The sequence below is a fragment of the Mixophyes fleayi genome, chromosome 2 (assembly GCF_038048845.1).
Source record: "Mixophyes fleayi isolate aMixFle1 chromosome 2, aMixFle1.hap1, whole genome shotgun sequence".
Classification (NCBI taxonomy): domain Eukaryota; kingdom Metazoa; phylum Chordata; class Amphibia; order Anura; family Limnodynastidae; genus Mixophyes; species Mixophyes fleayi.
The window spans coordinates 322,212,657-322,239,017 of record NC_134403.1 but is presented as its reverse complement, the minus strand read 5'-3'; the positions used below and the strand labels follow the sequence as shown (position 1 = coordinate 322,239,017).

At 39.8% G+C, this 26,361-nt stretch overlaps 1 protein-coding gene across 2 annotated transcripts in view; it reads right to left on the bottom strand.

The window, feature by feature from the left end:
- Positions 1-26,361, bottom strand: part of SGSM2 (small G protein signaling modulator 2) — a 293,928-nt gene that overhangs the window by 5,219 nt on the left and 262,348 nt on the right. For both annotated transcript variants that reach the window (XM_075196760.1, XM_075196759.1), the window contains 7 exons: positions 13,911-14,039; positions 11,965-12,147; positions 10,276-10,683; positions 8,606-8,730; positions 7,861-7,943; positions 6,790-6,899; positions 2,833-2,929 (listed from right to left, as the gene is read on the bottom strand). In XM_075196760.1, coding sequence (XP_075052861.1) covers positions 2,833-2,929; positions 6,790-6,899; positions 7,861-7,943; positions 8,606-8,730; positions 10,276-10,683; positions 11,965-12,147; positions 13,911-14,039 — 1,135 coding nt within the window. The remainder of the gene's footprint in view (positions 1-2,832; positions 2,930-6,789; positions 6,900-7,860; positions 7,944-8,605; positions 8,731-10,275; positions 10,684-11,964; positions 12,148-13,910; positions 14,040-26,361) is intronic.

Genomic DNA, 26,361 nt, shown 5'->3' with positions numbered 1-26,361 from the left:
AGCACTAATTCAACAAGTGGTGAAGAGCCAAAATGCTTTTGTTTTATCACATTTTCATATTTAACAAAGGGAGAAATCAGAGCTTTCAAAACAGGTATATGTACAGTCATGGCCAAAAGTTTTGAGAATGACACGAATATTGGTTTTCACAAAGTTTGCTGCTTCTGTATTTTTAGACCTTTTTGGCAGATGTTGCTATGATATAATAAAGTAAAATTACAAGCATTTCATTTGTGTCAAAGGCTTTTTACAGTAAGTTTATGCAAAGAGTCAATATTTGCAGTGTTGACACTTCTTTTTGAAGACCTCTGCAATTCGCCCTGGCATGCTGACAATTAACTTCTGGGCCACATACTGACTGATGGCCGCCCATTCTTACCTAATCAATTCTTGGAGTTTGTCAGAATTTGTGAGTTTTTGTTTGTCCACCCGCCTCTTGAGGATTGACCAAAAGTTTTCAATGAGATTAAGGTCTGGGGAGTTTCCTGGCTATGGACCAAAAATTTAGATGTTTTGATCCCCGAGCCACTTAGTTATCACTATTGCCTTTTGGCAAGGTGCGACGTCATGCTGGAAAAGGCATTGTTCTTCACCAAACTGGTCTTCGTTGGTTGGGAGAATTTGTTCTTGGAGGATGTTTTGGTACCATTCTTTAACCATGGCTGTGGATAATCTTAAATTGTGAGTGAGCCCACTCCCTTTGCTGAGAAGCATCCTGAGAATGGTCTCAGGATGCTTTACTGTTGGTATGACACAGGACTGATGGTAGGGCTCACGTTTCCTTCTCCAGACAAGCGTTTTTACAGATGCCCCAAACAATCTGAAAGGGGATTCATCAGAGAAAATGGCTTTACCCCAGTCCTCAGCAGTCCAATTACTGTACCTTTTGCAGAATATCAGTCTGTCCCTGATGTTTTGTCCTGGAGAGAAGTGGCTTCTTTGCTGGCCTTCTTGACACCAGGCTATCCTCCAAAAGTGTTCTCCTCACTGTGCGTGCAGATGCACACACACCTGCCAGCTGTCATTCCTTAGCAAGCTCTGCAATGGTGGTGCCCCTTCCCGCAGCTGAATCAACTTTAGGAGACAGTCCTGGCGCTTGCTGGACGTTCTTGGGCGCCCTGAAGCCTTCATCACAACTATTGAACCTCTCTCCTTGAAGTTTTTGATGATCCGATAAATGGTTGATTTAGATGCAATCTTACTAGCAGCAATATCCTTGCCTGTGAAGCCCTTTTTGTGCTAAGCAATGATGACTGCACGTGTTTCATTGCAGTAACCATGGTTAACAGAGTAAAAGCAATTATTTCAAGCACCACCCTCCATTTAAAGCTTCCAGTCTGTTATTCTAACTCAATCAGCATGACAGAGTGATCTCCAGCCTTGTCCTCATAAACACTCTCACCTGTGTTAACGAGAGAATCACTGACTTGATGTCAGCTGGTTCCTTTTGTGGCAGGGCTGAAATGCAGTGGAAATGGGATAAAGTTCATTGTCATGGCAAAGAGGGACTTTGAAATTAATTGCAATTCATCTGATCACTCTTCATGACATTCTGGAGTATATGCAAATTGCCATCATAAAAACTGAGGCAGAGCAGCAGACTTTGTGAAAAATAATATTTGTGTCATTCTCAAAACTTTTGGCCATGACTGTATTTGATGTATTCAGTTTTGTTCGAAATGTGCCAGCATTATGTATTATGCAATTACTGTGCAAAGTACATTTATATAATGCGGTCTATCACAACGTGTTGTTTGCACATAGGCATATACCCAATGTTATAATATTTAGTGGAAGCGCTGCTGCATTCCCATATAGTTATATAACATTAGCAGAGAGGTCTTGTGCCACTACAATGCCCAGGTGGTGACGTTGTGTAGCTGAGCAGCTAAACAGATTATTCACACAGTTGAAAGACGCACACTTCCCCCGACTAATTTACTGAAAGTGTTTTTCTCCAAGTGGGTGGTGGCCTAGTAACTTCTGTGTAGGGCTGTAGAGTATTCCTTTTTAACACCAGATAATATACCTTGGCTGACCTGCGGTTAATCTAATCACACAGCCCATTGTGTGCAGGGATCCAGACATCTCGCCTCTGCCCCACATCAGCCTATGTGGTAAATAGTGTGACTAGGGTATAATCACAAACACCGAGCAGGATCTGCAGATCTGTCGGTAAGGCGAGTTCCTGGCTCAGGGCGCTCTGTGAGCCAGTATCCGAGGCTGGAAGACATCGGACTCGTTAACTCGTCATAGGACCACGTACCTTCGCAACTCAATATCAGCATAGACACCAGCAGCAGAGAGTCTCAGGCTGGAGACTAAGCCCCACACAGGGTAGATACCAACCAGGGCTTGTTGGTAATCAAATGGCTGTAATTTGCTAATTATTTTTATCTTGTCCCATGTGTATTTACACAAACAAACTTTACTTTTATATTTGTATCTAATTCTTTTTCCTGAGCGATTTCTACCCACGAGGAGACACCTCAGACACATGTCTCCACACAAAGGACCCAGCTGAATCCTTCTGCTGGGTCACTCACAGATGAAAGCGCCATGTGCATAGCACATTCGCCAGCAGACTGGGCGAACAGAAAGACAGCTTTGTGGAGGAGGGGGGTCTTCGCTGGGACTCCCAGATTTGCAGTGATACATAATGATTGTACTGCTGCTGAATAATAAATAGACCCCTAAGTATGGTATTTATAATGGCTGCGCTCTGCTAAAAGAAAAAGATAAAAGTAGATATTGACAAGAGGGGAGAGAGAGTCAGAACATATGATTAGGGGGTAATTTCCTTTAGTGACTAAACAATCAGATATAAAATACCTCTTTTGAAATCAAGAAGGAACCAACGATAACAGAAATAGAAATGTGTGTAGTCTCCATTCTGGTGCATAAGTTCAAACAGCTCAGAGTCCAATATCTGGCAAAAGAAAACCAATTACAATCAAAGGTCTAATTTTCCACTTTGTTATTTAAATGAAATAGATACATCAGAAGATTTTCTATATGGTAACCTCCATTAGATCATTATCATTAGTTAGCCTACAATAAAATAAACCGAGGCAGTGCATCAGGGAAGAAGGTCTTGTAAATAAGGCTATGTAATTAGTTATTGCATTGCATAGCGCTGATTCCTACAATTTACACCAGTAACTGATATAGACACAGCCAGCACAGTCTGGTGCTTACCAATGTGTAGCTTGGACAGTCAGAGTATGAACCTCATTTAGGTTTGGACGTATGGCAATATTTTTGACATATTGTACGCATTTCCACTGCGCATGCCCACTAAAAATATGTCTGCATGAAGATTTTTTCGTATTGCAGATAGTATCTCCTTATGCCTTGAGAGGTGGAACAGGGGTGAACAAGTATAAGCAAAGCACAGTAAGGGTAGGTTCAAGTAAGATGACATAGACATGAATGCAAAGATACTTAATGATGGTGATGAGGACTGTCAGCAGCACTATCCAGCGCTGTGACTATAATAAAATAAATTGCAACTACTGATTCACATTACTTATTTGCATTTCCATTTTTACTACTGCTGGAATGTAAACGGTCATTGGATTTGTAAAGGAGTACAACTAATATGGAGGTGTTTGTATTTAATTACATTTTATATGTAAATGTGACTTTCACATTAACTCATAGTTGTCAAGACTCTATTCTGTCTTGTGACATTTCATTACATTATTGTATTGTATACAAATAAGGTAATGGGACTTTTACAATTAACACTGTCAAGCCGCATGTCTATACTCTCAGTAGGCCTAAGTGTGCACACATGTCTTTTTATGTATGTCTCTTTATGTATGTCTTTTTAGGTGTGTCTTTTTATGTATGTCCTTTTATTAGAGATGCTCAGGCTCGGTTCCCTGAGAACCGAGCACACCCGAACTTCGCTGAGCCGAGCTCGGTACTTTCACGCGCCCTCGGATTTGAAAACGAGGCAAAACGTCATCGTCACGTCGTCGGATCTCGCAAATTTTGGATGCTATAAGTACCGCCCTCCACAGCGTCCAGCGCCATTTCACAGAGGGACACAGAAGGTAGCACGGTTCTTGGCAGTGCAGTTGGGCAGCTTCATAGTTAGAAAAGAAAGAGGAGGGGTAGCAGTGTTCTTAAAAGTCTACAGTGACATTCAGGAGAGGTCCATTGCTCCATTGCTAATTGTCATTGCTGAAATAGAAATACTAGGGCTGGCAGTCTTGGTCTAAATCTGCAGTCACATTGTACTGTGTTATCAAAATGGATTCACAGCAGTACACAGAAGACCAGGACCACCAAGCAGCTGCTGGTACCAGTCATGATGATAGTAATCCCTCTCCGCCATCTGCTAAAGCCTATGTTAAAGTGCCTAGTGTTTTTTAGTCAGGGAAACAAAAATGTAAAAAAACACATTTTACCTTGGTAAAGAAAAAAAGACTTGTAATGCAGGCAAAGTTATCTGCAGAAAAAAAAAATTGCCAACATGCCATTCTACACATGCAACATGCCATTCTACACACGCAGTGGCAAGGAAAGAATTAGGCCTTCGCCTTTCTCTATGAGTGCTAGTTCTGCAACTGTCACTCAGGCATCTTTTTGTAAGATCAGTCATGACCAAGCAAAACCTTGTCATTCTGACTACAAAAGTGGTGTCCAATACTTTTATGTGTAAAAGCCAAGCTGAAAGAAAACAGTAAGGCATTAGAGGAAAATATATGTTCACATTCAGAAATTACACAAATCCCTGGGTCAATCCACGAGTGCTATGTGTAAGCCTGACCTTTCCGATAGTGTACCCATAAAGAAGGCTTCTTTCAGTATTTCTGCAGATGTGTGCATGAACAGTCCAAGTGTAGCCGGTGATACACAAATTGAGGATGCCACTTTGGAATTGCAAAGGTCTTAAGCTGCTCATTTAAGGAAGCGCCGCCTCTACATTGTACAGTAAACATTGTAGAGGCGGCGCTTCTTTAAATGACCACCTTAAGACCGAGAATGTCTGGGTCGCAGTTTAACCTGATGTCATTTGCACACGCCGGCATGCTCATTCGGCGGAATTGTTAGCAAGAGTTATTCCAAGCTGTCGTTCTCACCTCCAGGTAGGACAGCTCAAAATCGCACTTCTCCCATCTGTCAAACTGATGTCGGATTTACTGCAGTCATTAATTCATACACAACCCGTCTTTTTATGTTTGTCTCTTCATGTATGTCTCTTTATGTATGTCTCTTTATGTATGTCTTTTTATGTATGTCTCTTCATGTATGTCTTTTTATGCATGTCTCTTTATGTATGTCTCTTCATGTATGTCTTTTTATGTATGTCTCTTTATGTACGTCTTTTTATGTAGCATTTTGTGTAGTGTGATGGTGATATCTAGGAGGTTGGTAATTCTGCAATATCTAATACTGATTTAACTTGCATCTAATGGGGCTCCAATGAGGGTCTGCCACCTACTATATTGTGAGGCCTTCTGAATATTACACTAATATACTCTATAGTAATGTTACAGTAAATTGTTTTTGTTCAAATACAAACTTGAAATAATCTCACTTAACGTCTGCTATAAGGGTGAGTGTACACTGGTGGATTTAAGCTGTCTGCGATGCTGTAAGACCGAGAAGAGAACAGAATCTGACATCACATATTTACCTGTTCCTTCCAATATCTAACTCCAAGAGGCATATTTATCATCGGGCGAAAGGACATATAGCTGGCGAAATGGGTGCTTGGTCCTATAAATGAAAGGGGTACCTCCGGCAATAAGATATGCGGGTATCGCCAGCGATGGGGATGGCAATTTAATAAGCACTATGGCAGTACATGTAATGCTCCAATAATTGTTCTGTTATCATCTTCTGAGGATGGTGATAATAGAGGGAAATGAATGACAAAATGTGGAATGCTTTCAAGCTATTTTTTTTCTGGTAGTATTTATTGTTATATTTGTATTTGTTTTTCCACCAAGTTCCACTGCACATACAGGAACTGGCTAGTATGAACATATCCTGTGAATGGCCTGGAAAAACAGTAAGTTAACCCTTACCACTGTGGGCCAAGCTCAGCTGCCTTGGCGAGAGTTTATTCATAAATTGTGGCAATAGCTGATTATTTATCTCTGCAATCAGCAGCAATAAAATACAACCTCATCGCCACCTATTAATAAATATAGCCTCCAGTCTCTGCATTCTTGCTCTCTTCTTTCCTCCTCCTCACATCCTGACATTGATACTGTTACATTCATCCTTGTCCTCACTAACATAGTCACATGAGTGGACAAGTCCCTACCCCAAACAAGCTCAGCACACTCACAATGTACTTTGTGCGACTGTGGACATTCCGATGACCTGTGGAGGTTACAGGCTGTTCTGTCTCTGCCTACTTTAAAACTTAGGACATGCCAGACATACAGGAGAGGAAGACTGAATACAATAAGGTGCTCAGAACCTTTAAAACAAGATGCACCACGGCCGGATTAACACCGCCCATGTGCATAGTCTTAAACGTATCACCTCTGCAGCACATTTATTATTTTCATTGGCAATATGCTTTACTATAGCATCTATGATAAAAATGATGTATACCTTAGAAATATTGAAATATTATTATTATAGAATAAATGTATAATAACCCCTAAGGAATAAGACCACTAGCTGGCAGAACACACAAGTACTTGTACAGTGATAGCTTGTGAACCACATTTGTTATTATAGGGTGGATTGTATATTACATACAGAATTATACTTGTTCAATGAACTTCAATGAACTTTAGGGAAAGCAAAGAATCCAACCTGGATCAAAGATCTCATGTTGGCAAAGTGTACGTCCATAGCACCTCCATTTGGGAAGTTCTGAGTCATTCTCTTCATGAGCTGAGTGAAGCAGCTGTACGCCAGCAAATCTAAGGATGGAATATATAAATACAGATTATCTTCATGATTTATTTGTTCAGTACATCCATTAGTGGTATTTTGCATTCCGTTGTACTTTTCCTTATTATTATTTTTATTACCAAGTAGCAACTATTTAGGATTTTAAAATAATTTCTTTTTTGATATTGGGATTTGAGACCTATCTCTTACAGACCTGGAACATAAAACTGTACATGGTCATAAAGTGTAACTTCATATAGAGAAACATTATGGGCCTGAGTCATTAAGGAAAGTAAGGCAAAAAAAGGAGTAAATGTTCTTCGGGACAAACCATGTTACAATGCAAGGGGTGCAAATGAGTTTATTATTTTGCACATAAGTTAGATACTGGCTGTTTTTTCATCTAACACACAAATACTTGATAGCTTTATTTTTACACTGAAATTTAAAGTTGATCTAAGACATGTCCTAGCCAAACAATACATCTTTCCCCACATTTTAAATTTGCCTCCCCCTCCAATGCAACATGGTTTTGCCCAGGTGCAAAGTTACTCCTTTTTTATGCTTTGCTCTCCTTAATGACTCAGGCCCTATATGTCTTGAGTTATTTAAACTGATCCATTTGTACATTTGATGATAATACAATAGCATTACAAATTCATATCAACATCTGAAGGATCCTGCGCTGCTATTTTGAGTATGAGTGGGCACGACGCATGAGCAGAATAGCACAGCGGGAGCCTCCAGATGCGATAATTAAATATGCATCACTTCCCCTGGCCCACCTAAAAATGTGCTAAGGTGTCCTAGAACTACTAGTTACACCCTTGGTTATTACTATTAAATCCTGTTTTTTATATGCTGTACTGTATGGTAACTTTGATTAAATGCTGTGTGGAGTGTAGATATCCATTTAATCTACTGGTATATTGTTTAGTGACATGCTGTGTTAGGTTAACCTTCAGGTACATATAGTACAGTTGTACTAACCATTATCCAGAATCACCATTAGTGGAGCCAGGAGGTCACACATTCCTTGAACATAACCCACATCCAGGTGCTCCCACACGTAGCTGTGTGAAATGTAACAACAAACAGATTAATGTGTATAACACAAATCACCCACCTAACTCATAACTATAGATGCTGCATATGCTCCCTTTATTAAGTTCCTCATTATTGTTCCAAAGTAGGAACGTCATTTGTTGGCTGTGTACTCTGTGTAGGAAGATCTGCATCAATTAAATTACCGTATTTCCCCATGTATAAGACGCTCCCATGTATAAGACGCACCTTAATTTTTTCTCCAAAATGTAAAATATATATATTTGCTGTTAAAAAGTTTTGTTCCGTTCCGTGTGCTGAGATTGTGCAGCAGCTGGCCAGCACACTCTCCCTGCCTGTATTTGCCGAATGGACCTGCACAGAGTGTGCAGCCACCGGCAGCAAGCCCCTCAGCACACTTTAGTGGAACGGACCTGCCAATCGCACTACCCCCACTCTGGATCCCCCACTGCCCCTGTGTAAGATGCACCCCGTTTTTAGACCCTACATTTTTTGAAAAAAGGTGCGTCTTATACATGGGGAAATACGGTATGTTTTCTTGTATACTGAGTGTATGTAGCACAAGATATTTTCTGTGCTACATACAGATATATTAGTATATATATATATATATATATATATACTAATTTTACGAAAGTAGTAATTGTGGAGCAGCCCAGGAATTATGTACCTGCACATGATATTCCGAAGCTTTTCTAAGTTGTCTGCTGTGAAGTACCAGTAGTTCCGATCACATCTCTGAACATCCTTATCAATCCTATGCAAATTTAAGGCAATGGTATCCAACAATTCTATCTGATAGAAAAAAACACAACTTTACACATGAAATGACAGCGTACAGAGCACATTACACCTGGATAAGGCATTAGTAGTTCAAATCTTGATAACTGTAATTTCAAATGACCATTAGAAGTTTTCCATGTGACAATTAAGACAAAATAATTTCTCTTAATTCTGAAAGAAAAGTAATTTTTTAACATAGAATGTGACATTATTAGCACAGGGACTCGATTGCTTATAGTAAAACCTGCATTTAAAAATAATAATAAAACAGATATTGTAGTTATATCATTTGAAAAGTACACACAAGCCAGTATCCACTTACAAAGTGCCTCAGGTAGGATGGCCATAAGTCTAAGGATGGCCATAAGGCCTATCTAGAGATGAGAAAGCCGTTTCACGTGGCACAATCCTAGGGACAGTAGACATGAGGTTCGAAGCTTGGCTACTGGCACTCCACCTGTCGCATCTACCTCCCTAATAGTTCTCACCACTGCTCTCTGCAATAATTGATTTAATTAAGAAGCAGTGTGACACAACATTTCCCATATTATAAATGTGGTGAATGGTGGTGTGAGCAGACTAGTGACAAAAAAGAGTCCAAAGCCTCTAAATTGGTACAGAGGCGCCTAGATGGCTCATGAATCAAATCTGTGACATTTGGGGCTCTTGTGGAAAGTACGTGGTTGACAGCTATTGTGAAATTTTAAAATGATACATTGAAGATCTCTGCTTTTATTATTTTGTTATATGGTGTTAAACTAAATATGTTGATAATAATAATGTGTTCCTTTAGTATGGTTTGGGACTCAACTGCATCTTCTAAAATGTCAAAAAAATAACAGTAATATAATTTCAATGACCAAAATATTTTATATATTAATTAATCTACTAATAGAATTAAATTTGTATTTTTATTTTACAGAATCTAGAATTTTTGCAAAACTTTTTTGAATATTGACTCAAATATTCATGTATGTAGATTTACCTGATATTTTTGAATTTTAATCTAAACCGTTCCCCATCAAAAGAATTAAAAAAATAATACTAATCTTTGGGAACTACAGTATGTCATCATTTGTCAAATAGAGTTTCTAAATTGGTCAACATTATAAAAGATAATGTAACCCCTGAATACTAAAAGTCACTGTGAAGCCCATGTACAACTGAAAGACAGGGGGGAGGAAAAACAGCCAAATAGATTTTCCACATCCTACAGAATAACATTAAATATTAGGGTATATAGGTTAGATGTTAGTCGCTACCATACATACAACAACAAATACTGTTATAAATATATCCTACAAATTTCCAATATAACTTAGTACTACTCTAAAAGTATAACAACAATACTTGCAACAATATAACAAATAAAAATTAAATAAATTAAAAATACAAGTAGCACTATATAATATACTTGTGTATTTTGGATATTTCTTCTTTTTATAATTATGTTCATGACATTTCCAGTCTTCAGTCATATAACATACCGATAATATAAGAAATCTGCTATGGACCATTTCACTGCAGAATATGATTAACACGTTTACTACCACTTACTGTATAAGACGTAGGACACATGGAAGAGATGTCATCAGAATTATTTAAATACTCTAGCTGTGAGCAAAGCTGCTCTTCACTTATAGAGTCCTGCATTTTAAGGATTCCCTTGGCTTTTCGAGGTGGTCCCAGGCTCATTTCCGTCCTATCGGACTCTGTGCTGGATTCTTCTTCCTCAAAGCATATGCTTTGTCCATCATCAATACTTGAAAGGATACCAGAGGTCACAGAGTAATTTCGAGAAGAGGGAAGACCAGAATCTGGAGAGTCAAATTCCACGGACTGCTGTGGTTCGACTGCCACCATGGCATATGGAGTACTGGCGGCTGTGGTCAATGTGGACGTTTTATCATTTCGACCTTTCAAATCTCTGTCCGTCATGTCTATTTCTTCTGTAGACATAAAAACCTGACAAGTCCATAAATGATAAAATATGAGTAAAAATGCGGAACCAATGTCAGGCACAAGATGCCAGATACGATGGTTTGTCACTATTTTTAGATACCCAGAGGGGTGCATATAAATTACATTTATTGGTTAGTATAAACATCTTTATAATTATCTAGCAACTATTTTTTAAAAGGCTTATCAGTATCCTTCCATCTACTGAGCATTAAAGACGTTAGAGAGGGCTATCAATCAGAAGCAAATTAATGGCCTCTCAAATGTGCATTGGGCGATAGAACACAAATTACTCTACAGACATTAAGTTATTCTGCTAAGCCATGCAATAATCCTAAAATTAAATGTCACCGAATGAGATCTACAATTTAATAGATGTCAGAGAATAAAGCAGCAGACGATTAAAGGCCATCATTTGTCAGATATGATAAATATTGTGTTTTTGCTGGATTTGTATTTCACTTGTACAGAGGGAATAAAATGGAGCATAAATAGCCTTTAGTGTGCAGCCTTCAAGACTAGGCAGTGATCTACCCTGAATTCATCACTAGTACAGTTTTCATGGAGGTGTAAGGTGAAGTTAAGTCAGAATTTCTACTTAGTTTCTAGTGAGACAACACTTTTGTAATGCTGTAATATTGATTGTTTTCATGTAGAGACACATGTTCTATATTTAAGCTCAAAACTAATATCACCGTAGACAGGTTCTGGTGAGTACCAACATGGGACTGGGTCTATAATGGGGCACCGGAGGTATTCCGGACTGTGATGTGTACAGATAAAACTGCTACATCTCTTTCTTTATAGGGTACGTCACTGGCAAACAACATGGTAATGGTTGGTTGGGGAGGGCATGAACGGGGCACCATTTCCGTTGCAGCAGAAAAAATAAGCGTACCACTGGATAGCACAGTACATGTTCACAATAGTATTATGCATCCAAACAATATACAACAGCAGATACCATTTATAGTATATTATTTTCACTAGTTCCATCCACTAAGAAGTATCTCAAATGAGCTACAAACTAAAGTTAATACATTTAAAACCAATACATTAAAGTTGTCTACCTTCACCCAACTTTAATGTATTATATGCTGTTTTTGTAATTTTTTTTAAATTACATTGCATTGTTTACCTGCCAGAGAAACAAACTCCAACATATTTAGTAGAGTTGGAGGAAAGCATGACCAAGCCAAGAAATAAAAGTCATGTGAAGGTGGAAAAACATTTTAAGTTGAATGAGGTTTCTTTGTTTTACACACAGGTAAAAGTAGTGTGTCTTACATCATTACTGATAGTAGAGTCCCGATGAATCAGACGTTGGACATGGCTGTCAATGCTACTGCCAGATGAAAGCTTAGCATAAATGGCCGAGTGGGATGCCTTTTCCCTCTGCTTGACTATCACCTCACAGGCTTTCCACTCCGCCATCACTTTCTGGAACCTGGAAGCGATAGCTTCATCAACCTCGGGTGAAGAACAAAAAATCAGATACTGGAGGTTAAAGAGGTCTTACAGTGATAATAGTCAGGAGCAACTGGGCTCACAGTCCCAACACAGTGTTTGCATGCTGGCTTTCCCAAATAACCTTGTTATGAGCTAGCAAAAACAAATAGGTACACTTGCACACAGTTATATGCTCTGCACATGTGCGCCCTATGCAGTTAGCAGACAATCCTTACTTTATGTAACAGTAAAACTTTATACTGTAACCTGATATCATAATGTTATCTGATGCCTCGACAAAAATATAATGTGCAGTCCTTTAGTGGGACCAAGAGACTCTTGTGACCCCCCCCCCCCCCTAAATATCTTGCACAAATATAGGGGCGGAGTTTAAGTTGAAGGAAAAGAAAAAAACCTTCTTTTGTAAACACGCAAGTGTGTGTCTGTATTTGGAGTAAGATACATCTTATGATACGTGGAGCCTAGGAAAGCTGCGACACACATTCTTTGCACCTGTCTGTAGGCGGATAATATATGCTCTGTAAATCATGGTTTCAAAAACATATGGAAACCAAAATGATGGTGTCTCTTAAAGGTCGTAGCTAAAGTGCTCCTCCTTGCCAATACTGTACCCCACTTACATGTGAACTCCCCTGATTTGCCTCTGTATATGGCTGAAAATAACGCTGCACGTTGCATGCATAGCGTGACCAAGTTTGCATGAGATGCATAATTACAATGCACAAATGCGCCCCCCCGCAACTCTCAAGCCCCCTCCCCTTTCCTTGGGTGCCCCTCACTGCTCCTTCCCACCACTTATTACCTTAGCAGGTGGGAGGTGGCGTCTTCTCTTCCCAGCAGTCTAGGAGTATGGCGCTGGGCTGTGACAGCATAGCTCAGCACTACATTCCCAGACCATTACTAACAGTGAAGAGAGCAGCCGGCAGCTTCATAGGTAAGAACCTGGCAGCTGCTGCACCTCCATGCGGGACGCCTCAGTGAATGAGTGACATTATGTCCTGCATTCAGTGTTTTAGGCACCCTGTAAACCATGGCGTCCTAGGCTAATGCCTAGGTTCGTCTAATAGAAGCACCGACCCTAAATCAGAAAGAGGAAGGGGAGGGCCCTGCTTTTACCATCAGTCCCTGGCGCCATGATTTCTGAGAATGGCCATATAGCAAAATGCAGCCCTTATGAGTTATTGCACATACATACATACAGGAGGGAGCATATGTACTGAAGCATATCTATATTGAAAAAGGGAACTACCTTCCTATATACAGAACTATGTTAAATGCTTTGTAATTTTTTATCCCCCAACACTAATATATAATTTAAAAAGTTGTTATTGTATATTCATCATCATCATCATCATCAGCTATTTATATAGCACTACTAATTCCGCAGCGCTGTACAGAGAACTCACTTACATCAGTCTCTGCCCCATTGGAGCTTATAATCTAAATTCCCTAACATACACACACATAGACAGACAGAGAGACTAGGGTCAATTTGATAGCAGCCAATTAACCTACTAGTATATTTTTGGACTGTGGGAGGAAACCGGAGCACCCGGAGGAAACCCATGCAAACACGGGGAGAACATACAAACTCCACACAGATAAGGCCATGGTCGGGAATCAAACTCATGACCCAAGTGCTCTAAGGCAGAAGTGCTAGCAACTAAGCCACCATGCTTAGTGTATATTAAGTGGGTTGTAAAAATCCTTGGACTCTAGTGAGGTCAATTTAGAGCATGCAGTATAATATATTGTATACTTACTCTATCCATTTCTTTTTTAGTCATTCCAAACTTGTAATGGCCAAGTAGAAAAGGCCAAACCTCTTTGCGGATATCATGTTCCACCCCTCCATAATACACCAACCTCAGAAGCTCCAGTTCCTTGTAATTCTACGGCACAAAACAAGATCATCCTCAGTATATTATGAGCAGATCTCTAAAACTAAGAGTGAAAATGTACCCTAATGATAAGTAAGACTTAATTTCCACTAGCTAAGATATAAACATACTGACACAAGGCCTGATTCATTAAGGAAAGTTAAGTAAAAAACTGAGTAAGTAGTCTCCAGGACAAAACCATGTTACAATGCAAGGGGTGCAAATTAGTTTTCCATTTTGCACATAAGATAAATACTGTCTGTTTTTTCATGTAGCACACAAATATTAACTTTAAATTTCAGTGTACAAATAAGCTATCAAGTGCCGTCATCACTAGTAATCGTCACTTACATTTGACTTGTAGCTGGTGCAAGTTATGACAGGAAAACATGTAGCTTTGAGATGCCAAAGCTTAAATAGGACACTGCTGCGTGCGCTCGAGCTTGGCACCTCCTTACTCTACATTGACTACGTGCATACGCCCATTTCCCTCACCGTTACACCCATGAAATCGTAGACTGTAGTAAGGGTTCTTTTTGCTCTTGAAGATGAAGATTGTCTATGTTGCTGCGTTCACTGGCATATGGTCCAGTTCTGAGCATGCTCAGTGAGATTTTCCGCAAAATATGCCACATATCTGCATTAATGTTCCTTAGTAAATCAGACACAGAATCTGTGTGACAATTTGGTGACTCATATAAGGCCAGAGTGTAGGTTTAGATACTTCAACCAGCCAAAGTATCTCATATAGAATAACTCCCACCCTTGCAGTGTAAATGTACATTTTAAATTTGTATGTTGAAATTATATCCAAATAGAATGTGTGCATGTAATGCATTACCTGTGAGCAAGCAGGTGATTATAAACATACATGTTTACAATGTACATTTTGAATGTAATGACTACTGTATAAGTGATGTCTTAGGGCTTGATTCATTAAGGAAAGTTGAGGAAAACATTGAGTAAATTTTCTTACTCAAGTTTTCTAAATAAAAAACATGTTACAATGCAAGGGGTGCAAATGAGATTATTATTTTGCACACAGATAATACTGGCTGTTTTTTCATGTAGCACATAAATACTTGGTAGCTTATTTGTACACTGACATTTAAGGTTGATTTAGGACATGCGCTACCCCAACTATAAATCTGCCATCACATTTTAAATTTACCTCCCCCTCCAATGCAACATAGGTTTGCCTTACTTGCTTACTTTTGCGTAACTTTCCTTTATTAATCAGGCTCTTAGTACGCAATAGATTATATTTACACTATGGCCAGATGTGAGTCACCATATATCAATTTTATCATACAGATAGAGCACATTTCTTTTAGACTTGTGGCATGACTCGTAATGACCTGACACTTAGAACCTGATTTATGTTCAGATGTAAATCCCTTTGTGTAGCGTCTATTGCGTGAAATAGCTCTGTGTATGCTGAGAAACTGACCTTACGCTAATGAATGTAATTACATGAAATTCATGTCCGAATGCAAATGACACGACTGCCTACAAGGGCCGAACGGTGGTGGGAAGGGGTGGATGAACGTAGACAATGTACAGTTAGGGCGTTTTAATGAAGATGCCGTCGATTCAAGTTCTGGGATTCTTTAAAGTATGGTTTTTCTAGTTGTCTCATTTGCATCAGCCACAGGGCTGGAGAAAGTGCTGACTGATAGTGATGACTGACACGGCATTGTCTTTGTATTAAAAACACATGTATGCGTGCCACTAGATAGCCAAGAAGATTTATATACAGGTAAGAGGGAATATATAAACACACTGTATGTACAGTATGCACTAAGTACATTCTGATCTATGTACTCAATGTAAAAAATAAATACATTTTAAAACACATATTTTTATTAATTAATGTAGTATTATGAGTTGTTTATAGGTTATAGAATTATTTTTTTGCAATGCGTCCTGATGGAAAATGAAACGTATCTTGAGATCCGCTTGGATTTGAATACGGTTGTAACTACGCTTAAGTTCTGTGCTCGTATTTTAAATGCTAGTTATGTGCAGGTAGCGTCTGAACATGAATCGGGCCCCGCCATACCAAGGGTCTGATTCATTAAAGAAAGTAAGGCAAAAAAAAGAGTAAGTTTTCTCTTGGACAAAACCATGTTACAATGCAAGAGGTGCAAATAAGTTTATTATTTTGCACATAAGTTAGATACTAGCTGCTTTTTCATGTAGCACACAAATACTTGATAGCTTTATTTTTACACTGAAATTTAAAGTTGATCTAGGACATGTCCTACCCCAATTATAAATCTGTCCCCACGTCTTACATTTACCTCCCCTCCAATACAGCATGGTTTTGCCAACGTGCAAAGTTACTCCTTTTTTTTGCTTTTCTTTCCTAATGAATCAGGCCCCAAGAGCATCCACAAGTTATGATAGTAACTGCAATGATAATCATAAACACTAGATAGTGCATCAAAGAATTGCAATGTAACACATGAGGGGCGTGATTCATTAAGGGAGTTAAACAAAAAAAACAAGTTACTTTGCACATGGGCAAAACGATGTTGCATTGGAGGGGGGAGCTAAATTTAAAATGTGAGAACAGATTTATAATCGGGGTAGGGCATGTACTAGAAAAACTTTAAATGTCAGTGTAAAAATAATAAACTCATTTGCACCCCTTGCATTGTAACATGGTTTTGCCAAGGTTCAAAGTTACTCATCTTTTTGCTTTCCTTTCCTTAATGAATCAGGACCAAAATGTGATGGCATATTTATAGTTGGGGTAGGGCATGTCCTAGGTCTACTTTATATTTCAGTGTAAAAATAAAGCTTTCAAGTATTTGTGTGACCCTTTGCACTGTAACATAATTTGTCAAGGAAAAAGTTTACCCTTTTTTTTGCCTTACTGTCCTTAATGACTCAGGCCCGAGTAGTATTGATTCCTATGTTTTTGGCACTGTCTTGCTACTTTATGATGTGCAAGAGGACTAAAGAACACACTACTTTTGCAGTATGCGGGACGTGTACTATTCTGTATGCATTGCCCTCTGATGTTACAGTATATTACATGCTATGTTACAGCAATGTTGCCCAAAGTCATTAAAATTTGTCATTGTGTTATTACATGTTGGCAGGTTAAAACTTGTTCACTGTACTGTAGATTCGATATTCTGTGCTCAGTGGCGGATTAGGATTACCAACGGCGCAGGGCTGTAAGAAAAAGACTCCTCCACTTCCTGCGTCAAAACTAACAATAATACAAATCAAGTTTATCATTTGGAGTGGGGTCAGAAAACAAAGTTAAAGGATCATACCTTTGAACAAGAGAATTGTCAGTGTGCATTGTCCTTACACACAGCTGTAGAACAGAGACTGATATTTACATTAAAAAAAATCAAACAAGGAAAATAGTAATCTCTGCCAACTTGGGAGTTGGTTGGGTTTAGAGACACTGAGAATGAGCGTTTTGGGCCACCATCCCCTGGCTGTGTGTGCATGCACAGCCTGGGGGGTGTGATTGCATGGACCAATAGGAAGCTCTGCTATTAGCCCATATAGTCATCTGACACATTTACATAGGGCAGAAGGGGCCGGAACAGTGTTCGCCACAACTGCTCTGAACCCTAAACGGTTGCCCCTATGATTCGCCACTGTTTGCGTATTGATATTATTGTGGGGAAGTTGCCAAAACATCATAGTGCTCTGTATACAGCAATACCGTACCAATACCTGGGAAATAAGTCACAGTTATTAAATGTCACATTTACAAATAGGAGGCGCTACCTGGGCACTCACGGACCGCTGTTGTAATGGCAGAGGTGTGTAATAAACAGCATAAAAAAATAATATATTTTATGAACTGAGTTTTAGACAAAAAATGAGCAAACAACAACATCAGAGCAAAAAGAAAATGAAGTTTAATTATGGAATAAATGATTTAAGTACAATTACAACAATGTATTTGAGGCCAAGCATACTGTGTCTTTTACCTAATATGAAAGTAAAGTAAAACACATTAAACCAAATGAAAGTGAACTGATAACAATATTCTAGTATGATAAGGGTAAGTGCAAATTCATTACAGTCCTCCTCCCTGTTCTTCCGATAGTAACAGAGGGGAAAGTCCTGGTGCCTGCCTATTATAGTGCAAGATACACAGTACATACTGTACTATCCTTTGTTAACAAGAGAGGAAATGTCCACTCTAATGTACTGTGCTGAACTTTGGACATTTCTTGCGACTATTTACTTTGCTGTTACAGGGACAACTGTATCTTGCTCGTTATTTGATTTTACAATATGTAATTTATTATACTACACCTTGACATCCCAAGATGAATAAAGTGCAGAAGTCCTGATAACAAAGGAAAGAGTCCCGAACAAGAAATTTCCAAATATTGTACAGTACTGTCCAAGAAAAGTACCAGAACAGTACAGGGGGACAAGTGCACTCACCTCCATGGCAGAGAGATGAAGCGTAAGTCACTGTGCTTATACTTTCTACTTTCATTTTCTTGCTATGGAATTGATAGAATTATGTATCTTCTTAAAAACCACGTGGTAGGGGTGTAATGTACATACAAACATGTCTGGGAAAACTTAGTGTGTTTAAGTAACTATATGGCAATACTGTCTGTCTACTGCACAAATAGTACTCAACTTGCTACAACTCTCTTCACTCTATGGGGCATATTTAACAAATAATGATAGTGCACTAAAAAAAGTCCCTCTGTGTCCCTCACATATTTAAGAAGGGTGCATCGCAGCAGATATCTGCTGCTTTGCATTCCTTCGTTTTTGGGAGCAGTCACCATTCTACAGTATGGTGACTGCTCCCGGCCCCAATCTAACAAGTTCCGAAAAAACATTTTTTTCGGAAACTTGTCATGTTAATGTACGCCAGCTGAATCTGGCGTACATTATCATAAATGAAAAATTCCAATGCTGTCAGCTCTGCTCTGAAGAGCAGAGCTGGACAGCACATGTGTGGAGGGATCACATGATCCCTCCCTGTCACTCACCGCTCGCTCTCTGCAACTATAGTTGCAGAGCCAGAGCAAAGATCTTTGTGCACATGTGCAGTTCGAAAAACTGCAAGTGCGCAATTCATGTATGAAGAGGAGCGAAGAAGACCTGGAGGAGATCCGGAGACAGCGCGTTCCGAAGAGGGGGGTAAGTATGATTTCTTTTATCACAGAAACAGCAGTTTATCAGAACTGCTGTTTCTGTGTTCCCTTTTTCATAAATTTGAGAAATAGTTCAATCCTTATCAATGCGATAAGGATTGAAAACTATTTTTGACTCTATGAAAAGATTGATAAATGTGCCCCTATGGCTCTTAATTGTGTGCTTTTGTCTACTGGAGCAGTGCTTCTGTTTAACAAATTTACTGTAAGGATAACGCAAAGCTGTCATCTATTTACTCATCTCGCTGCAGCGTGAGATAAAATGTACTACACGTGGGAATGTTTTATGGTCTTGTCTAATCTTATGGAGCAGTGCTTCTGTTTTATAGTTTACTGTAGTGCAAAGGGAATATTGTTATGTGTTATCTTGCTACAGCACTAGGGAGATGATTCTGATTACCCTACAGATTTCCCCTATCAGGCTAAAATAACTGTTCAGGGAATGTTAGTTTGTGCCGTGTTTACTTATCTGACGACAGTATGATCAAAAATGCCCAGTTTGGATGTTTTACATTGGTGTAATGTATAGTCTTTTAGGCAGTGCTTCAGTCAACAAATTTACTGTGCTGTGAGTAGAAGTCTGTGTTGTACTAAATGTACAGTGTTCCTATGACAACTGAACGGAAAGTGGGGGATCTCTCTCATTCTTGTAGAGTACAGTATATGTACAGAACGAAACAGCAAGTTTGGCTAGTGCTTCATTTAGTTTCTGTTCTGTTTGTACTAAATATTACACTGAAGCACAAACTTTATTGGTGAAGGTTCTCAGTGTGGATCACTCTACCTAGACAAACGATGATGGTCCAGCAAATGTTTTGTTGGAGGTTCATGGCGGATGACAGCCATGAGATCTCATGACATGTGTAGGGAAAATGTAATGTACAGTTGAAAAAGTACTATTAATATTCCATACTTTACAAGTCTAATTCATGAGTACTGTATATATTTATTCACAGACACAACACTAATCTGTATTACTGTGGTGGTTATTTGGACACTCAGGCACCATTATTATATTTGGAGTACTTCACTATGCATATTAAAGACTAAGGGGTATATTTACTAAACTGCGGGTTTGGAAAAGTGGAGATGTTGTCTATAGCAACCAATCATATTCTAGCTGTCATTTATTTAGTGCATTCTACAAAATGACAGCTAGAATCTGATTGGTTGCTATAGGCAACATCCCCACTTTTTCAAACCCGCAGTTTAGTAAATCTAGCCCTAAGTGTCTTCAGATAAACTTCAGTCCTGTTCTCTCGCTGTCTGAACATAGTACTGCAGACAAAGGACTGGCTTCAATGTACAGAAACGTTCCAAGATCTTCACTGATGAGCCCTCCATTGCGCTGGAATGATTGTCAGATGTACGTTCAAGAGGAAAAAACCAATTGTCAAAGAAAGCAAGATCAAAGCATTCCCTAAAAATGAATGTGTGTGGTGCAATATCTTAGTGAGGTACAGGGCCACTAGTTGTTTTTGAGGATAACAATACATTCTTCATGGACAACATAGGAAACAGTGCATGAATGCCATAAATCAGAAAATAATTGCCCTGTGTACAAATTATTCCAGGACAATGACTGCAAATATTCAGCAGCTGCTGCCTTTTAGAACACAAAGCCTGGACCACAATGTAAGTGCCCTACAGTACAACAGCTTCTCTTCTGTCTTGTGTGGTACAGTACAGTTGCCCTTGTAGTGCTTTGTGCCTGCTTGGACTTGTAGTTCCACAAAAGCAGAAAGCCTCATCCGGTTCTCATCTGTTAATTGAACCTTAGGATACCACTAACCCCCCCCCCCCCCATACTTATATGTGAAGAACACTGGTCTTATTAGTAAATTACCCTGCTGGGACTTGTAGTTCTACCTAGATCACTGCACTGTACAATACTGTAAGGAAGCTGTATCTGTATATATAGATCCACTCTTTTCCAGCTACATTGAACAGCCACCTGCAATGAAAGAAAGAAAAGGTTTAAGTACTGAAAGTGATACTGATACTGAATAAAAAAGAAAAAAAGAATCAGGCTTATTTGTGCCCATTACGAAGAAAGCATAAATAAGGGGGGCACCCAATATGTAACATTATACAGTGCTGTACTTGCTATATTGTAGTAGGGATGATAATGTGCCAGGTTTAACATAGGTTATCCTGCCCTGGTGTTCTTCTGTTCTGCAGCGGTTGTCTGTCCACCTATAAGGAGAGCTGGAAAAAAAATGAGGAGGGGTCACACCGTGCACTGATTACTATACTATATGTACTGTACACATGGGGACAGCATGAGTGAGCACCGCAATTCCAAAATTGATAGAGGTCAATAATTAATAGTGATTGATAATGGTTTTTGATTTAGCAGGGACACAATGCATGTTGGGGGAATATCTCCCACCTCAGGGAATCCCCTTAAACAAACACGCAACAACTGTGGCAATGATGTAGTAAGTTTAGTTTACTTGCCTGAAAATATTCGTTTTCCTCGGCTACACTGGTGTTCCGCTCTGCCGTGGTTGTCCGAGTTCTCGGGTTCAAAATTCATGTGCAGGTCCAAAATATATGTAGAGTGCCACGATTCATAAACGTACTGTTGGCTAAAAATGTAGGGCCTGATTCATTAAGGAAAGTTAAGCAAAAAATTTAGTAAGTTTTCTTAATCAAGTTTTCTGGACAAAACCATGTTACAATTCAAAGGGGTGCAAATGAGTTTATTATTTTGCAAATAAGGAAAATACTGGCTGTTTTTTCATGTAATACACAAATACTTGATAGCTTATTTGTACACTGAAATATAAAGTTGATCTAGGACATGTCCTACCCCAAATATAAATCTGCCATCACATTTTAAATTTACCTCCTCCTCCAATGCAACATGGTTTTGCCTTACTTACATACTTTTGCTTAACTTTCCTTAATGAATCAGACCCAGTGTCACAAATCCATGGGGATGACATTTGTAACTACATTTGTTAGAAGTCAGCAATTCATTGCAATGGTGATGTCCAACCGGGCAGAAGCTTGAATAAGAAGAGGGCAACCGAATCCACTTCACAAAAACCTCCAAATGTCTTAATTTAGACGAGACAGTCCCAATTTGAGGGAACTATCCCACCATCCTGTGAGTTATGTCCCCACTAACAATGGAGAATGTGACAATGTACAGTGGGTAGTATGGTGACAATGCATTTGAATGGTGTTTTTAAAGGGATATGAGGGGTGTTGGTTGTGGCTAGGCTTGCATGGAACTCAACATGCCCCCAGTGGCGAGCCATATCCCTCAGTGCGACGTGACCTTTTTGCATGCAAAGGGAGTTTGCAGAGCAAGATAGCGGCGCTTGAGGAATTTACCAGCTGACAGCAGTTGGGCTGAGCGAGTGCATTCTTTGCTCTGTATGGAGTAGAAGTATCTGTACACCCAGTTTTGCAGAAAAGTAAAAAAAAAAGTAGATTTCTTTTTGTGGAGAAAATTGAAATGAGATTAAAGGGTGAAGAAGGCACATGTTCCTTGCATTGGAGAAGGGAGACATTTTCACTGTGCAGAAACACTTGAAGTTTACATACGGTCTAAGCTGGCAGAGACCGGGTGTCATCTTATTCTTTTAATAGGACTCAATCTTTATCTTTGTACCTTTCGGCTGCACTTTGGTAGAGAAGCACATTTCTAGGTCCACTTTGTCTAATGTAAAAGGTTCAATCTCATAAAAGTGTCCCAAGTAAATGAATCTGCAGAGAGCAGAGAGCAGTCCATCTGTCAAGTGCATTGGTACAAAATCAGGGTGATTAACGGTGATCACACAGAGCATTTACTAAATAAGTTCTACAGTAGCTGATGAGGCAGAAGTAGAGTACATTTGAAGTTGGAGTCTCAATGTGGCGAGGTAGCACTCAGCATGGGATCCAGGTCCACATCCATTCCCGGTGCAAAGAAAAGACGTCCCTATCCTGTGCGGTCCAACGTATACTGGTACTCATTAAATCCAATAGAATCCATTCTAATGCACAACTAACAGCCAGGCCCAGCCCTCTTCATCTTTGCATCGTTGTCTTCCACACTTCACAAACACCTACATTTCTTATTTATAAAAAATACATATTGCTCACTTTTCCATCATTGCATTTAGCTGCAAAATTTGCACTAAACCATAACAACCAGACACTTGCTTTCATTGTCTAACTTGCACTTGACAGAGAAAAGTTAGCTGCTTCCTGTGGTCCAATGCAAATGGTGCACTAAATGTAATGTTAGCAGATGAGCCCTTATTTGACTTTGCCAGATCTCAAGAGCTCAGTAACTCGTGGAGACCCCTAGCAGTGATAAGCGGTGCTGCAAGTGTCAGGAAACAATCAGGCATGACCAGAGCCGGACTGGCCATCTGGCACTTCTGGCAAATGCCAGAAGGGCCGATGGTCAGATGGGCCGGTCTGATCTGTCAGTGCACCGTCACTGCACGGTGTGTGCACTGACACTTCCTGGTGCGCGGCACATGTGACCAGTACAGGTACTGGAAGGCAGCAGATGAAGAGCGGAGAGAAGCAGACAGACATGAAGCTGAGAAGGTAAGTACAGAAAACGGGGGAGGGTGGGAGAGAAAAGGTGACAGACAGACAGAAAACCGGGGGGGGGGGGAGAGAAAAGTTGACAGAGAGACAGACAGAAATTGGGGGAGAAAAGAAAGATTCCAGAGTGAAAATGTAAAGGATCAGCCAATCTCCAGACACCCCCAAAAACAGACAAACCAATACACCAAGACTTTCCTGACCTCCCTACCCTTCACCCCCACCCCCTGTCTCCCTGCACCCTGCTCTACTAACAATACCCTCCCTGACACATTAAACAGGGGGGAATAATATTGCCCACTACTGTGTAGCATAATATCAACTGGGGGCACTATTGGGGCATAATATCAACTGGGGGCCCTATTGGGGCATAATATCAACTGGGGGCACTATTGGAGGATAGTATCAACTGGGGGCACTATTGGGGCATAATATCAACTGGGGGCACTATTGGGGCATAGTATCAACTGGGGGCACTATTGGGGCATAATATCAACTGGGGGCACTATTGGGGCATAGTATCAACTGGGGGCACTTTTGTGGCATAATATCAAGTGGGGGTACTTTTGTGGCATAATATGAACTGGGGGCACTTTTGTGGCATAATATCAACTGGGGGCACTACTGTGTGGTAAAATATGATTTTGGGGCACTACTGTGTGGTAAAATATGATTTTGCGGCACTACTGTGTGGCATAATATCAATTGGGGGCATGTACTCAGGCATGAGGGAAGGAGGAGAATGTTAATATAATGTGGGAGGCAGGCTATTAATTTAATGGTGGAGTTTAGGTGGGGGCTAATTATTTAATTTGTGCTATTTTATTTGTGGGGTGATGTGGGTTAATTTAATATTAGGGGCTAGCAATTTAAGATAGGGTGATTGGACCTTTTAATTAATTGTCCCCAAACCACCCCAGCATTAAATTAAAGTGGGGCTGTTTGGGAAAAAAATATGAATTTAATGGCAGTGATGGTTATGGGAAATAGCATTTACATTTAATAAATAAACCTATTTCCCTCCCTCCAAAAAATCCCAGCCATAAATGAAATAGCATTTACGTTTTTTATACCTATTTCATTTATGGCTGGGATTGTTTGGAGGGAGGGAAATAGGTTTATTTATCAGCAGCAGCAGCTATTTATATTAAATGTAAATATTAGTATTTTAATGTTGGGACTAGATGGAGGCCTAATTATAAAACATGGGTTGTATTGATTAAACACCAGGGCTGGTTGGAGTTTTCTAAATTACATGTACCCATTTTTTTTCCAAATAGGGCCTCCAACATTCCAGTATCCAGACAAGCAGCAACTGAACTAAAGACACCAGGAGCCATAGGTGGTGAAAGTAACAAGACAGGTAGGAGAGAGCAGGACAGTCTGCCAACTGTCCTGAATCTGGTGGGGAAGTCCCGAATTTTGGTGACTGTCTCGTTTAGTGAGATTTGATCCAACTAAAAGGACAGTTGGGAGGTATGTCCCACTTCACACTGTACTGCTTGTGAAGGCAGAGCTGTGTGCAACTAACAGTATTGCCTGTGTATTTGTCTAACAATTTTCTAAAATGATAGCCATGTTACATAAAAGGGGCTCCCTGTCTTAAACACCCCAGGCCTCCCAAGTGTTAATCCAGCTCTGGTTAGCAGGAGGGAGCGGATAGCTGCTCCAAGTCTCTGGATAGGACACAGCCTGCAGAGCAAGCCGAGGAGCTCTAGGTCTCACAAGATTTGGTAATCTTGTGAGACTATGAGCTTCCCTGCTCACTCTACAGGAAGTTCCCACCCTGATGGATGTCAGCAGCACCAGAAGCATAGATAAGTACAGTGGACTGGGGGTGTCATAATGTGCCTCGGGGGATGGCGTGATAAATGTAATGTTTTATTTTAATGTATGTGTCATTGCTCCATGTGGCCACACCCACAACACAATGTGGTCGCGCCTTTTTCGGTGCTGCCGCGCAGGCCCACCTCGGTTTCTTTCCGCTGGAACTAAGGTGGGCCTGTGGACTGTAAATGCCAGGGCTGATTTTTAGCCCCAGTCCGGCCCTGGGCATGACATATCATATAACATAATGTGATTAAACGTTCCCTAGGGCAAGTCTTGCAATTTGTCCGAAAGAAACATGCTCCATCTGTAAATGGCACAAGTACAGGATTCCCATTTGTTCAGACCTTGTATTTAGAGGTTTTAAAAGAAAACTCCTCAAAAATGTTCAACCCCCCAGTTGATTATGTTGATGTTGTTAACTTTCCTTCTGCTTCTAGTGAAAAAAATAAATATAAATGAAAGTTATTTGTATCCTCCAGATTGTAAGTGACATATCAATTAAGGTTGATAAAATAAAATAATTAGATCTCTCACGCCCATTTCTTTATTCACTAGAATAGAACTGGTCAGGTAGACAAGATTACTGTTAATAATTATCATTTACATAGCGCCGATCACACACGCACACACAATCATCTACACGGGGAGAACATACAAACTCCACCAAGCTAGGTCCCAGGTTGGATATGAACCCATGACCTCAGCTGCTGTGAGGCAGCAATGCTAACAACAGTTTCACATCATAAAATTGAACAATAACTAGAAGTCGGTGGAACGATGACCCCAGA